The sequence below is a fragment of the Microcaecilia unicolor genome, unplaced genomic scaffold (assembly GCF_901765095.1).
Source record: "Microcaecilia unicolor unplaced genomic scaffold, aMicUni1.1, whole genome shotgun sequence".
Classification (NCBI taxonomy): Eukaryota; Metazoa; Chordata; class Amphibia; order Gymnophiona; family Siphonopidae; genus Microcaecilia; species Microcaecilia unicolor.
This window is the reverse complement of record NW_021963133.1, coordinates 57,301-71,765: the sequence shown is the minus strand read 5'-3', so window position 1 is coordinate 71,765 and position 14,465 is coordinate 57,301. Positions and strand designations below refer to the sequence as shown.

General features: G+C 45.4%; 1 protein-coding gene across 1 annotated transcript in view; it reads right to left on the bottom strand.

Annotated features, from left to right (window-relative positions):
* The window catches only part of LOC115458988 (renin receptor-like), a 49,390-nt gene extending 35,423 nt beyond the window's left edge, over positions 1-13,967 (bottom strand). The window contains exon 1 of the mRNA XM_030188846.1: positions 13,846-13,967. Coding sequence (XP_030044706.1) covers positions 13,846-13,891 — 46 coding nt within the window. The 5' untranslated portion in view covers positions 13,892-13,967. The remainder of the gene's footprint in view (positions 1-13,845) is intronic.
* Between the last annotated feature and the right edge of the window lie 498 nt (positions 13,968-14,465).

Here is a 14,465-nt window from a genome sequence, read left to right as displayed (position 1 = left end):
TCTTGGCTCCTCTCCTCTCGCTAATACCTTTGCTGGCAGGGATGCTCAAGCCCCGCAGCTGAAGAGATTTGCTAGCTGAGCCCCCACCCATGATGCCTTAGCAGCGAGGAATATGGCAGGGAGCTTCCGCCATGTATACGGCTGCTCAAAACTGAACTCAGAACAACATCAATGGCTGAAGCACCACGCCGACTTCCTTGTTGCTGAGACAGCATGGGTGGGGGCTCAGTTAGTGAATCTCTTCAGCTGGCGGGGTTTGGGCATCCCCCCAGTCATTCATCCTGTACTGCAATTTTGGAGCAGGCCTGGGCCCTGGGCTCAGCCCCCCTCCCCCCCCCCCCCCATGGCTATGTCATTGCCTCAGCTCTCTCTCTTGAGGCCTTTCCCTTGTTCTTTTGGTGCTCTGATTTCCTCTCATGGCTTTCAGTACCATCTTTATACTGATAACACCCAGACCTACCTTTCTAAAGCAGAAATTTCACTAAGAATCCAATCCCAAATCTGAGCCTGCTTGCTTGACAACTGCCACCTGGTTGTCCCACCTCCATCTGAAACAAAATGGCTATGGCAGGATTTCTTATCTTTCCTCCTAAACCCACTTCCCCCCATCTCTTCCTGTGATTAACACTGTCATCTTCCCAGTCCCTTTTAGCTTGTAACCATGGGGTCATCTTTGACTCCTTTCTTTCTCTACACATACTGCTAAAACCTGTTTCTTTCTCTTTAGCATAAAAATTCATTCTTTCCTTTCTGAACACACAGCAAAACCCTTATCCATGCACTTACCATCTCACAGATTACTGCAACCTGTTCCTTACAGATCTCCCACTGAACCATCTTTCTCCAAGTCAATCTACTCAAAACTCGGTTGAATGACATTCACCAGTGTAGCCCCTCTCCTCAAGTCACTTCATCGTCTTCCTGTTTCCGTGTACATTTCAAACTTCTCCTACTGACCTACAAGCAGGGGCGTATCTGAAAGTCGGCGGTAGTGGGGGCCGAAGCCAGAGTGAGGGGGCACATTATAGCCCCCCCCCCCAGCCGCCGCCATTTCCGACCCCCCCTCGGGTACCTTTGCTGGTGGGGGACCCCAACCCCCACCAGCCGAGGTCCGCTTCCTCCTGCCGCTGCGAGGTTTTTTAAGTTCTTCATCGGGATTCGTCCTCCGTCACTCTGTGCTGCTGTTCAAAGAAGCTGCTAGCTGAATGCAGTTTCGGACTGAGTCTGACGTCGCTGCTGCACGTTGTACGTGCAGGACGTCAGACTCATGTACAACGTGCAGCAGCAGTCCGAAACTGCATTCAGCTAGCAGCTTCTTTGAATAGCAGCACAGAGTGACGGAGGACGAATCCCGATGAACTTAAAAAACCTCGCAGCGGCAGGAGGAAGTGGACCTCGGCTGGTGGGAGTTGGGGTCTCCCGCCAGCAAAGGTACCCACGGCGGCAGTAGGGGGGTCCAGGCCCCTGTGGCCCCACGCAGATACGCCCCTGCCTACAAGTGCCTTCATTCTGCAGCTACTCTCTCCTCACACCCCTCCTTGAGAACTCTCACTCAGCTCATTAGGTAAGTCACTCTCATCTGTGCTCCCCTCCTCTACCACCAATTCCAGATCCTGTTCCTTCCACCTTGCTATGTTATAAGCCTGGAAGTCTTCATTAAGTCCCTCCTACATCCTGCTCTCTCTGCTGCCCGTCTTATCTTCCGCCTCGACCGATATACTCGTATCACCCCTCTCCTCAAGTCACTTCACTGGCTTCCGATCAGGTACCGCATACAGTTCAAGCTTCTCCTACTAACCTACAAATAAACTCGATCTGCAGCCCCTCCTTACCTCTCTACCCTTATCTCCCCGTACGTTCCTACCCGTAACCTCCGCTCCCAAGACAAATCCCTCCTTTCAGTACCCTTCTCCACCACTGCCAACTCCAGGCTCCGCCCTTTCTGCCTCGCCTCACCCCATGCTTGGAATAAACTCCCTGAGCCCATACGCCAGGCCCCCTCCCTGCCCATCTTCAAATCATTGCTCAAAGCCCACCTCTTCAATGTCGCCTTCGGCACCTAACCACCACACCTCTACTCAAGAAATCTAGACTGCACCAACTTGACATTTCGTCCTTTAGATTGTAAGCTCCTTTGAGCAGGGACCGTCCTTCTTTGTTAATTTGTACAGCGCTGCGTAACCCTAGTAGCGCTCTAGAAATATTAAGTAGTAGTAGTAGTATTACATATAGCAGTGATTTAACCAGAGCTGAGATTGTGATGTCATAATGCCTCATTCCACCAATGCCTAAGAGCCAACCTCATCAGTGATGTCACAATGGCTTGATTGTCCTATATTTCTCTCACTCTTATCTATTAGATTGTAAGCTCTTTGAGCAGGGACTGTCTCTCTTTGTTAAATTGTACAGCGCTGCGTAACCCTAGTAGCGCTCTAGAAATATTAAGTAGTAGTAGTAGTATTACATATAGCAGTGATTTAACCAGAGCTGAGATTGTGATGTCATAATGCCTCATTCCACCAATGCCTAAGAGCCAACCTCATCAGTGATGTCACAATGGCTTGATTGTCCTATATTTGTCTCACTCTTATCTATTAGATTGTAAGCTCTTTGAGCAGGGACTGTCTCTCTTTGTTAAATTGTACAGCGCTGCGTAACCCTAGTAGCGCTCTAGAAATGTTAAGTAGTAGTAGTAGTCCTATTCAAATCCAGGCTAAAAGCTCACGTTTTTGAGATTGTTTTTAAATCTTAACCCCTTATTCACCTTTTACAATTCCAACATTGTGTTTAATCATTCCCTTAATAAAATTCCCTAATCTCTAAAAATATGACATATGAGCGTTAATAAATTAAGCCCTTAAATGGTTATGCAATCATTATCTAGAGCTCTTCTCCTGTTCTGCATCTCTGAGGGATAAGCTTAGTGAATGAGGCCCTCAATAACTTCCCATTCAGCCTGCTCTTAAAATTATAATTGGTCAGGGCTCTCCTGTAACCTTCAAGGGCAGACCTTTTAAACCTTTATTATCCTGTGGGAGCTGACAGAGCCCAAATTTAAGCATCAAGCAGAGCCCTTAAGTGGTATTGATCAACTGTTTCTTCAATAAAATTGTTGTCATTTAAGGAAAAACATATCCACTTGTTGTTGATCATTCTTTAACTGTGCATGAATTACATCGATTTAATTTGCCTTAACATCTGTTTACACCACTGCAGTGGCTTGGGTACCCCACTTTCCACCCATTTAAAAAAAGTATGCATTTCAATGTGTGTCTGACCACTGTCTTCAATAAAAAACAGAAGGGACAAAAGTCTCTCGCAAAGCACAGAAATAACACAGTGAAGGTGGCACCAAAAAAAAAAGATAAGGTTAGATGATATACGAAGCAAGTGATATTTTATTAAAACCATCCAAAGACTCGACATGAATCGTGTTTCAGCTACAGAGGTCTGCCTCAGGAGCCTTCAAAGGTGGATGTCCTCTAGTACTCTGTTTTTTTTTCAAATCTAGCATGAGAATATACCTTAAAGCATGTAAAAAGTATCTAAGATAATAGTCGGTACTGCTGTCTACTCGAACGTAAACAAACATGGTTATGGCCACATTCAGGCCCCTGTTTACAAAGTCGCGCTACTGGCTGGCGGTGCAGTACTGATGACATAGCCCATTCATCTTGAATGGGCTGTGTTGGTATTGCCGTGCGGCTTTGGAGTGGAGGAGTAGCCTAGTGGTATGTGCAGGATGTTAAGACTCACAGAAGCCTGCGCGGCCGCATTGCTGATCTGCAAGGGCAGGCTTCTAGATGGAATGTTGCTAGTGGAGGAGCAGCCTAGTGGTTAGTGCAGTGGACTTTGATCCTGGGGAACTGAGTTCAATTCCCACTGCAGCTCCTTGTGACTCTGGGCAAGTCACTTAACCCTCTATTGCCCCTGGTACAAAATGCCCCCTCTATTGCCCCTGAATATATGTAAACCGCTTTGAATGTAGTTGCAAAAACCATTTGAGATTCTACATGGAATGTTGCTACTATTGGAGATTCTACATGGAATGTTAATGTTGCTATTCCACTAGCAACATTCCATGTAGAAGCCTGTCCTTGCAGATCAGCAACGCAGCCGCGCAGGCTTCTGTTTCTGTGAGTCTGACATCCTGCAAGGGCAGGCTTCTACATGGAATGTTGCTAGTGGAGGAGTAGCCTAGTGGTTAGTGCAGTGGACTTTGATCCTGGGGAACCGAGTTTGATTCCCACTGCAGCACCTTATGACTGTGGGCAAGTCACTTAACCCTCCATTGCCCCTGGTACAAATAAGTACCTGTATATACTATGTAAACCACTGTGAATGTAGTTGCAAAAACCACAGAAAGGCAGTATATCAAGTCCCATTTCCCTATTTGAGATTCTACATGGAATGTTGCTACTATTGGAGATTCTAGATGGAATGTTGCTACTATTGAGATTCTGTTCCTACTATTTGAGATTCTAGATGGAATGTTGCTACTATTGAGATTCTGTTCCTACTATTTGAGATTCTAGATGGAATGTTGCTACTATTGAGATTCTGTTCCTACTATTTGAGATTCTACATGGAATGTTGCTACTATTGAGATTCTGTTGCTACTATTTGAGATTCTACATGGAATGTTGCTACTATTGGAGATTCTAGATGGAATGTTGCTACTATTGAGATTCTGTTCCTACTATTTGAGATTCTAGATGGAATGTTGCTACTATTGAGATTCTGTTCCTACTATTGGAGATTCTAGATGGAATGTTGCTACTATTGAGATTCTGTTCCTACTATTGGAGATTCCAGATGGAATGTTGCTACTATTGAGATTCTGTTCCTACTATTTGAGATTCTACATGGAATGTTGCTACTATTGGAGATTCCAGATGGAATGTTGCTACTATTGAGATTCTGTTCCTACTGTTTGAGATTCTACATGGAATGTTGCTATTCACTAGCAACATTCCATGTAGAAGCCTGCCCTTGCAGATCAGCAACACAGAAACAGAAGCCTGTGTGGCCGCATTGCTGATCTGCAAGGGCAGGCTTCTACATGGAATGTTGCTAGTGGAGGAGTAGCCTAGTGGTTAGTGTAGTGGACTTTGATCCTGGGGAACTGGGTTCAATTCCCACTGCAGCTCCTTATGACTGTGGGCAAGTCACTTAACCCTCCATTGCCCCTGGTACAAAATAAGTACCTGAATATATGTAAACCGCTTTGAATGTAGTTGCAAAAATCTCAGAAAGGCAGTATATGAAGTCTCATTTCCCTTTGTAAAGGGGGGGGGGGGGGGGTTCAGAAATACCCACATTTGTAAACCAAAAAAAAAAAAAAAAAAGAGATTGCTTCCTATGTCTCTTTATGCACAAAGGGCCACATTAATGTCGGTTCTACCCCCAGCAGGCCACAACATTACATAATGTTGGAACCAGAAATGCAGAGAGCTCCTTAGACCTTTTGTGATACATTTTTACTATTTATTTAACTATAAATGATGGGAACAAACTACTCGAGTGACTATTCTGAAGATATTTATGAGATACAGTATTTTTCAATTGCCAAAACTCTGGTTAATGGTATTTTCAGTGTATACTTCCTATGGTTTCAGAGGCCAAAAAAAAAATAAAAATTAAATGTTGGGCTGCAATCAGCCCATAGGCCGCAGGTTGCCCACCCCAGCTATATCTGAAATAAAGTCTCAAAACATTGTTTCTATTTCCCTTAAAGGAGAAAAATCAATCAATCAGTCTTAAGAGTTGCAGTCAGAGTGCTGAGCCCTTGCTGGTCCGAGCCCAGGGAGTGTAAACGTAAGATATACTTTCATTTTAGATGGGATTCGTTTTTAAGAAAACTGAATTATGAAAGGATATGAAATATTTCCAGCCAGTCAGTACACCAGGGTTAAAGCCTTGATAACTGGCAATATTGCTCACAAGTTTCAAACGTACTAATTTTATGCTCGAGACTGTGTCAATTTCTTTTTATGACACCGATGTTTAAACTAAAATTCAACAAGTTTCTATGGCTATCTGGAGTCCTCTTGGAGAATCCGGAAAGCTTCCAAAACGCACCACTGTTCTAAATGTTTCAAATTCCTCACAATCTGGTTGGTGAACCACTGACCTACCCGAAACGGAGAGAAGTTTTAGAGCGGAGAAAGGGCACTTTAGTATGTCTTAATGGCAGTTCCAAAGAAGGGACATCCCTTCAAAACCAGCTTGATTCATGCTGAATTCTCAAAAAACACCTTTTAAAGAGTTTTAAAAGGCCTTTTCTTTAGCCACACGATTAAGAGTTAAGAAAATTAGGGTGGTGGTATACGGATCCTCATCAGAGGCCCACATGCAGTGAAGTATGTATCGACAGCATAGCCACGTGAATAACCTTGAAGGAGACGATCTGACCTCTTTTCTCCATTGCTTTCTCCCCTTTTCCCTTGATGGGAGGCGGGGCTGGTGGTTGGGAGGCAGGGATAGTGCTGGGCAGACTTATACGGTCTGTGCCCTGAAGAGCACAGGTACAAATCAAAGTAGGGTATACACAAAAAGTAGCACATATGAGTTTATCTTGTTGGGCAGACTGGATGGACCATGCAGGTCTTTTTCTGCCGTCATCTACTATGTTACTAAGTTACTCCTGGATGCCTTAAGGGTACTCCCACCTGTTTTACTTGTCTGGCAGTGGTATACCACAGAGGGAGGGAAGACTAAGGTCTGGCTGGAGAAGAGGATGCGATGCAAACCAAAAAGGATGGCTGCAAGGGGAGACAAACACAGGGAATATGACTAATAATATGGTGCACACCTTTAAGTGCCAAAAAAAATTAATGAAACAGAAACTATGTCAAGGATCAAGTCCAAAGCAGGAACCAAACATTACAGTAAATTAAAAAAAGAAAAATCTAGTTCATACTTCTGCTTTCAAGCTTTACACAACAGCTGAAGGGTTTCAAGTTATTTCCTGTTGCTCATCCCTGTGGGTGGGGGTCTCATACCCAGCACTCTTCTGACATCTATCACTGTTCTCCATGTGCTGCGAGCTGGCTCTCCTTTTAAGATGCACATAAGGATCATTTCTGGAGACCACTGCAACGCACTCACCTTGTATTTGAGACTGTATTTGGTTTTGTGGCGTTTGTACCGGGTTCCTATCCTCTGCTTCCCACTTTGCTATGAACAAATCAACTGAGAAGACTGCAATAACTATTAGTATTACTTTAGGAACTGATAGAGAGGATAACTCAGACAGCAGTTTACAAGGGGAAAAAGTGTTGGCATTCCTTCAAGAAATGGGACCATTTCAACCTTCTGGAGGTCAGAACCTCCTCATGTGAATACACAACAGTCAGAACTGTTGACAGTAAACAAGGACTATCTTACATCCTAAGAGGCTCTGAGAGGGGGCTGGGGCCTTGTTACAAAGACAGGTTTATTCAAGCTGCCTTTTCACAATCCTAAAGAGAAACTCAGGGGTTCCCAAATATTTTCTACTCAAGATAGAAAATTTGCCAAACACTGCACTACACCTGATGCTTGCAAAGTAAGCCCAAATCCTTGGGGGTTCTCTTTTCATTGGACTATATTAATACTACTTATCATTTCTATAGCACTACAAGGCATACGCAGCACTATACACCATACACAAAAAGAGCTTACAATCTAGATAAGACAGGAAAACAGACAGAACAATTAAGGGTAAGGGAACAAAGAGGTGAGGATAAAAGGACAGGGCAAGTGAGTAATGGTTAGGAGTCAAAAGCAGTGATAAAGAGGTGGGCTTTAAGTCTGGACTTGAAAACGGCCAAAGACGGGGCTAGACGTACAGGCTCTGTTAGTCTATTCCAGGCATGAGGTGCAGCAAGATAAAAGGAACGGAGTCTAGAATTAGCAGTAGAGGAGAAGGGGACGGATAAGAAAGATTTTTCTACAGAACGGAGTATTCGAGGGGGGGGGGGTGTAGGGAGAGACGAGAGTGGAGAGGTAATGGGGAGCGGCAGAGTGAATACACTTATAGGTCAATAAGAGAAGTTTGAATTGAATGTGGAAACGGATAGGGAGCCAGTGAAGTGACTTGAGGAGAGGGCTAATATGAGCATAGCGACTCTGGCGGAAAATGAGCCGTGCAGCAGAGTTTTGGATTGATTGAAGAGGAGAGAGATGGCTAAGAGGGAGGCCGGTGAGAAGCAGGTTACAATAATCAAGACGAGAGGTGATAAGAGTGATAAGAGTGCTCAGAGATGAAGGGACGGATTTTGCTAATGTTATAGAGAAAGAAACGACAGGTTTTGGCAATCTGTTGAATATGAGCAGAGAAGGAACACTGCTCTTGACTGGTGCTCTAAGGGGCAGAACACCATCTTTTCTGTTGAAAGGGCCAAATAGGCCAACCCTCCAGCCCAACGCTCAAGCTCTCCAGCTCCTGTTGGGCAAAATATTGGCCAGATCATGGTCCCAGTGAGTCCACTTTCTTACCCTGCTTAAGGGCCCTTTCTCTGTCCTCCCTCACAATCCTCTCCCACAGCACACTCTTTCCACAATCCCAGTTCAGTCAATCTCGGGCTCCACCTTCCTCTCTCATAGCCTGTGTGCCCAGTCGCTCCAAGCCGGCACTCTTTCTGGCACCCACATTCTGTTTCCCTCTGATACCACACCGCTCCCAGTGAGCTGGACCTGAATGGAGCCCAAATTCCCATGTTACTCTCACAGTGTCAGGAAAATCTCATGGTAGAATAACCACCGATTTTATTTTTTTTGTTACATTTGTACCCCATACTTTCCCACTCATGGCAGGCTCAATGCGGCTTACACGGGGCAATGGAGGGTTAAGTGACTTGCCCAGAGTCACAAGGAGCTGCCTGTGCTTGAAGTGGGAATCGAACTCGGTTCCTCAGTTCCCCAGGACCAAAGTCCACCACCCTAACCACTAGGCCACTCCTCCACTCCTTGCTCCAATTCACTGAGAATGCAGTACCTGAAAGAAAACTAAACTGTTTCAGAGGAGGCACCAAGGAAGGACAGAAGAGAATATATTAGGGAAGAGAGTCAGGCGGCTGCACATACGGCAAGTGACAGCTACCACTGGCCCTGCAATGAAAATGAATTTTAATTTTTAATTCAGGTATTTATGCCAGTGTTCTTCACTGATTCAAAGGATTTTATTTTCCTTAAACCAGTTCAAGGCAGAAGCTCATTATGATATCTGTTTACAGTGGACTAAAGATTGTCTATTCCATGTGCTTGACTGGTGTCAGCTAGACAAATCTAAGCTCAGTACCTTAAACAACTCAAGCAAACTGAGGCAGCAAATCCTGCCTCTGACAAGTGAGTAAGTGAAGGTCTGCCCTTCAACGTCCTTGTGCACAGAAGCTACACACCAAAGATACTGGCTTTGGAGTAAGTACACACGGGAAATCCAATACTTTAGCATTTAACTTTCAAAAAGGAGACTATGATAAAATGAGAAGAACGGTGAAAAAAAAATTAGAGGAGTGACTGTGCAGGTCAAAAATTTACATCAGGCGTGGATGCTGATCAAACATAGTATCCTGGAAGTCCAGGCCAAATATATTCCATGTATTAAAAAAAATGAGAAAGAAAGACCATACGACAGCCGGCATGGTTAAAAAGTGAGACGAAGGAAGAGCTACAAGAAAATCCTTCAGAAAATGGAAGAAGGATCCAACTGAAAATAACAAGAAACAGCATAAGGAATGGCAAGTCAAATGCAAAGTGCTGATAAGGAAGGCAAAGAGGGACTTTGAAAAAAAAAAAAAAAAGACTGCGTTGGATGCAAAAACACATAGGGGGGGGGGGGACTTTGCTCCCATGTCATTCTCTACTTTGAAGGCGGTTAACGAATTGGACAGTTATTTCTGTTTGAATGATGCAGTCAATGATGTTTTGAATTTTTGGAAAAACAAGCAAAAGTGATGGCCACTAGTTGTGATTTGTGTTGGTCCTGTAAAAACAAAACTGGAACTCTCACACACCTACTGTTGGAATGTTTATCCCACGCTTGTTTGAATTCCGTTACCGTTTTCATCTCCACCACCTCCCGCGGGAGGGCATTCCAAGCATCCACCACTCTCTCTGTGAAGAAATACTTCCTGACACAGCTTTCATATATGCACATAAACAATACTTCCCCCCCCCCCCACGGGCGTGAGAGTTATTGAGAACCCTACAAGAAGAAAAAGTTGTCATGGAACAAAAAAAAAAAAAAAAGCCTGAAGCACATTGTGGAGGTACATCCACGACAAATGCATTGTAGTTTTTTTCTTGGGCGTGCGTACAGCATCGACACTTAGCGAGTAATTGTTCTACGCATGCGCAAGGCACTTTCCCTACCAAGCTGCTTGCTGAAACTGCATGCAGTTTCATTTGCATGCGATTTCCTTGGAGCATCGCTTGCTATTTCGAAATCGGTAACGTCAACTGCGGATCTAAACGCATGCGTTTTTAATGGCAACCTTTCAGCATCGGCCCCCTCAGTTAGGTGTCAGACAATCTCACAGGAGGTACTAAACTGCAGCCAGTTTATAAAGATTAGTTCAGAGATGAGTCAGTCTCAAATCAGGAACAGACAGCAGGGAAGGAAGAAGTGAGGGATAGGTTAAGGCTGATGATTAATTAGTCTCATGTCTGGAACACAAGACTAAGTCTACAGTACAGTTAGCAACAGGCTAAGTTGGACGACGGGGCTTTAGTCAGTCTTGTCAGAAACAGAGGCAAAGAGAACGCAGCAGAGTAGTCCACTGAGAGGGTTAAAGTTTAGGTCTGCAGATAACGGGCTGGTATTAAGACTTGGAGTAAAATGACAGCTTGGGTGGGTCTTAAACAGACAAGTGTGGATTCTGTAAGACAGAACTGGAAAAGCTTGACAATATTTTTTGCTTGCTCTGATGAACTGATGTAGGAACTCCTGTAAACAAAAGTGAACAATAAAGGAATCTCGGTTTATCCGCTGCAAAGTATGTAATCACTATAATATTGCCATTCCACAAAAGCACCAGGAGAGTTGTGGAAAATGAAGACGTTATGATCACCCGAGAAATGCCAGTTCTGACAAAAAGCTTGATGCATAGTAAAAAAAAACTAAGAACAGAATTGCTAATAAAAGTGTCGGTACCAAGTGACTATCCTGTACGACGTATGGTGAGAGAGAAGACCCTCAAACACCAAGAAATGCAATTTCAAGCCAAGAAAATATGGCAGAAAGATACCGAAATATTCAACTGCTTTGGGTCCCACTGGTCTGATTAAAAAGAAAGAGGGGTATTAACAGTAGGGGGGGGGGGGGGGGGGAACGGAAAATGTTGATGCAATCGTGCTATGCCAGTGCATTAATGCTCCATTGAAAGGACACTTACAATGGACCTCTGATGTACCAGAGGAAAGTAAAATGTCTGGCACACTGAAAGCATGTATTGTATTGATGTTAATAAAGACAAATTCAAAAAAAGAATTTCCAAGCACACCTGAAGCTACCTTATGCCTTCAACTCCAGAAAGAAGCTCTCTCTGGCACAACGAAGTATTAAGGCAAAGTAGTAGCACTGAACTTGAGAACCCACAAAAGCCAAGCTTAGGAGTAAGGTTTATTAAGGTCATGATATGTGCAGAACGAACCTATTGGAGAGACTGACCCAAAGGCTATATCCCTTCAGCCAGCCACAGAGCAGATCTCACCTCTTACCTGGGACAGATTTTATCTTATTGTATCAGGAGTAGCTCTGCACGCAAAATCCCTTTTTTTAAAAATCCATAGCCAACATCCCTTTCATGTCCAAGTGCAAGATCCCATAATAATCTGAACATCCCACCTTGTATGTGAAGTTAAGACTGGTCGGTAAGGGACAGATGGTGGGCATTCAGAGTCAGCTGCAAAGGTTGGACCCAACAGGCAGGAGTGGACTAGGCATTTGCTGAGCAGCACAATTTAGGGGTGGCAGTCGTTGTGTCTCACAGTAGGCTCATAGTGGCCTTGATAGTGCAGGGACTGTTCAGCCTTGAGTCTTCTGTAAACAGCATGACGGCTGTATTGGCTCCTGTACTGCCTCACTGGAGGCAGGAAAGGAAGTTGCTGAACTTGCTGGGGTGGGGGGTGTTGATCAGCGAGTGTGTCTGTGTGTGTGGGGGGGGGGGGGGCATGGAAGAAATAATATTGGACATAGTAGGCGAGGACCTTGAATAACTCCCTTGATAGAGGAAGGAAGGAGTGGCCTAGTGGTTAGAGCACCGGTCTTGCAATCCAGAGGTACAAATCCCACTGCTGCTCCGTGTGATCTTGGGCAAGTCACTTAACCCTCCATTGCCTCAGGTACAAATTTAGATTGTGAGCCCTCCTGGGACAGAGAAATATCCAGAGTACCTGAATGTAACTCACCTTGAGCCAGTGGCGTAGCAAGGGTGGCTGCCACCAGGGTTGGTTCGCCGTTGCACCCCCCCCCCCCCCGGAGTGCATTTTAACTGTTGGGAGGCTCCATGCCCCTTCTCACATCTGTTCCCCCTTCTCTCATCTGAGTCCCCCCCCCCCCCCCGTGCCTACCCTCAGCTCCTTCCAAAGTCCTCTTCTTCCTGCCAGCTCCCGCACCCTACCTTTACAAGGAAATCTCGGAAGCCAAGGCGCAGCGCCTCGCGTCTGCATGTAAAAGAAGTGTGGATCGTCTCATCTCGGGCCTTCCCTCACTCTTGTCTGTCCCGCCCTTCGCTGACGCAACTTCCTATTTCCGCAAGGGCAGGACAGAGTGAGGGAAGGCCCGAAGAGACGATCTACACTTCTTTTACATACAGACGCGAGGATTTCTTTGTAAAGGTAGTAGGGTGCGGGAGCTGGCAGGAAGAGGAGGACTTTGGGAGCACCCCCCTTGAGCTGACACCCGGGTCGGACCGCCCCGCCCTTGCTACACCACTGCCTTGAGCTACCACTGAAAAAGGTGGGAGCAAAATCCAAATACATGAACCTCTTTGATTATAACATCACCTTGTATTTGTTTCATCATCGAAGGCGACTACCGCCTCGTGGTACAATGTAAACCACACTGAGCCTGCAAATAGGTGGGAAAATGTGGGGTACAAATGCAACAAATAAATAAATAAATTTTTGTTACGTATACCTAGTTATATGATATGTATTAGAGAGGTATAATCGATTTCATTATTTCCCCAAGTTTGCCTTGTTATTTACATTTCCAAGGTAAGCCTATTTTGCATCTCCTAAGTTTTTTTTTTCTTTTTCAGTATCATTCAGGTTGAGATTTATTTGTGTACTCTCTGAGTGCTTCCTCAGCTCCCCTTTTTCATCAGAATTTTCCAGGTTAATTTTGCCCTATATGGTTTTCTCTCCGTGGCTGGAGTGTGGTAGCCTTGTTAGTCCACTCTTAAGGTTATCAATAGAAATCAAACAAAATAAAACATGGAAAAGAAAATAAGATGATACCTTTTTTATTGGACATAACTTAATACATTTCTTGATTAAGTTATGTGTTAAGTTATGTCCAATAAAAAAGGTATCATCTTGTTTGATTTCTATTGCTAACCTTTAAGAGTGGACTAACACGGCTACCACACTCCTCTCTACATAGGATCTGAAACACCCTTGGGGTCAGGACTGAGGTTAAGCTCTGAGTTATGGTGTCGGCTCTAGCTCGTAGGAAAAGCGGAACCGACGCTCTGTGCTAGTCCCCGGGCTGAGCCGCGGCAGCCTGGCCGTCTCCTGACGCGCTCTCTGGGGCGGCGGCTGACAGGACAGGCCGAGGCTTTGGCCTAACGGCCTCACACGCAAAGCGCAATATCATCGAGCCCACCGACCCTAAGGAGGAACTCTCTAGAGACTCACCTGTCAAACAGGCCAGGGAAACCGTCAGCAGCAAAAGCCGCGCCATTGCCGAAAGCCAAAGCGCCGCCCGCACCGGCAACAGGACACACGAGCCCGAGCTTAGAACGCTACTGACACAAGACGGGGGCGGGGCCTGGCGCAAAGGGAGGGAGGGGGCAGGAGAGAGGAGGCGGGGCCGAGGAGAAAGAGAGGGGAGGGGGAGCAGGAGGAGGGCCTGGTTGGGAAGGGGGAGAGGAGGAAGAGAGAGGAGGCGGGGCCTGGCTCTGACGAACGAGGAGGAGGAAAAGAGAAGAAAGGAGGTCGGGCCTTGCTCAGAGGAGGAGCGTGCGGGGGGGGGGGGGGGGCGTGACACTGTGGTTCTGGTTGTGTTGTGAAGCTCTTAACGTTCTTATAAAAGCAAAAGCTTCAGAGATTTGATCCATTGATGCTATGGAGCAGCTCAAGTTATTGCTGTTACAGAGCAGCCCTGCCTAGTTAAGACTTTAGACTGAAGCTAGCAGGAGGCATAAGGCATTGCCATACTGAAACAGACCAAAGGTCCATCAAGCCCAGTATCCTATTTCCAGTAGTGGCCAATCTAGGTCACAAGTACCTGGCAACATCCCAAAAGAATAAAACAA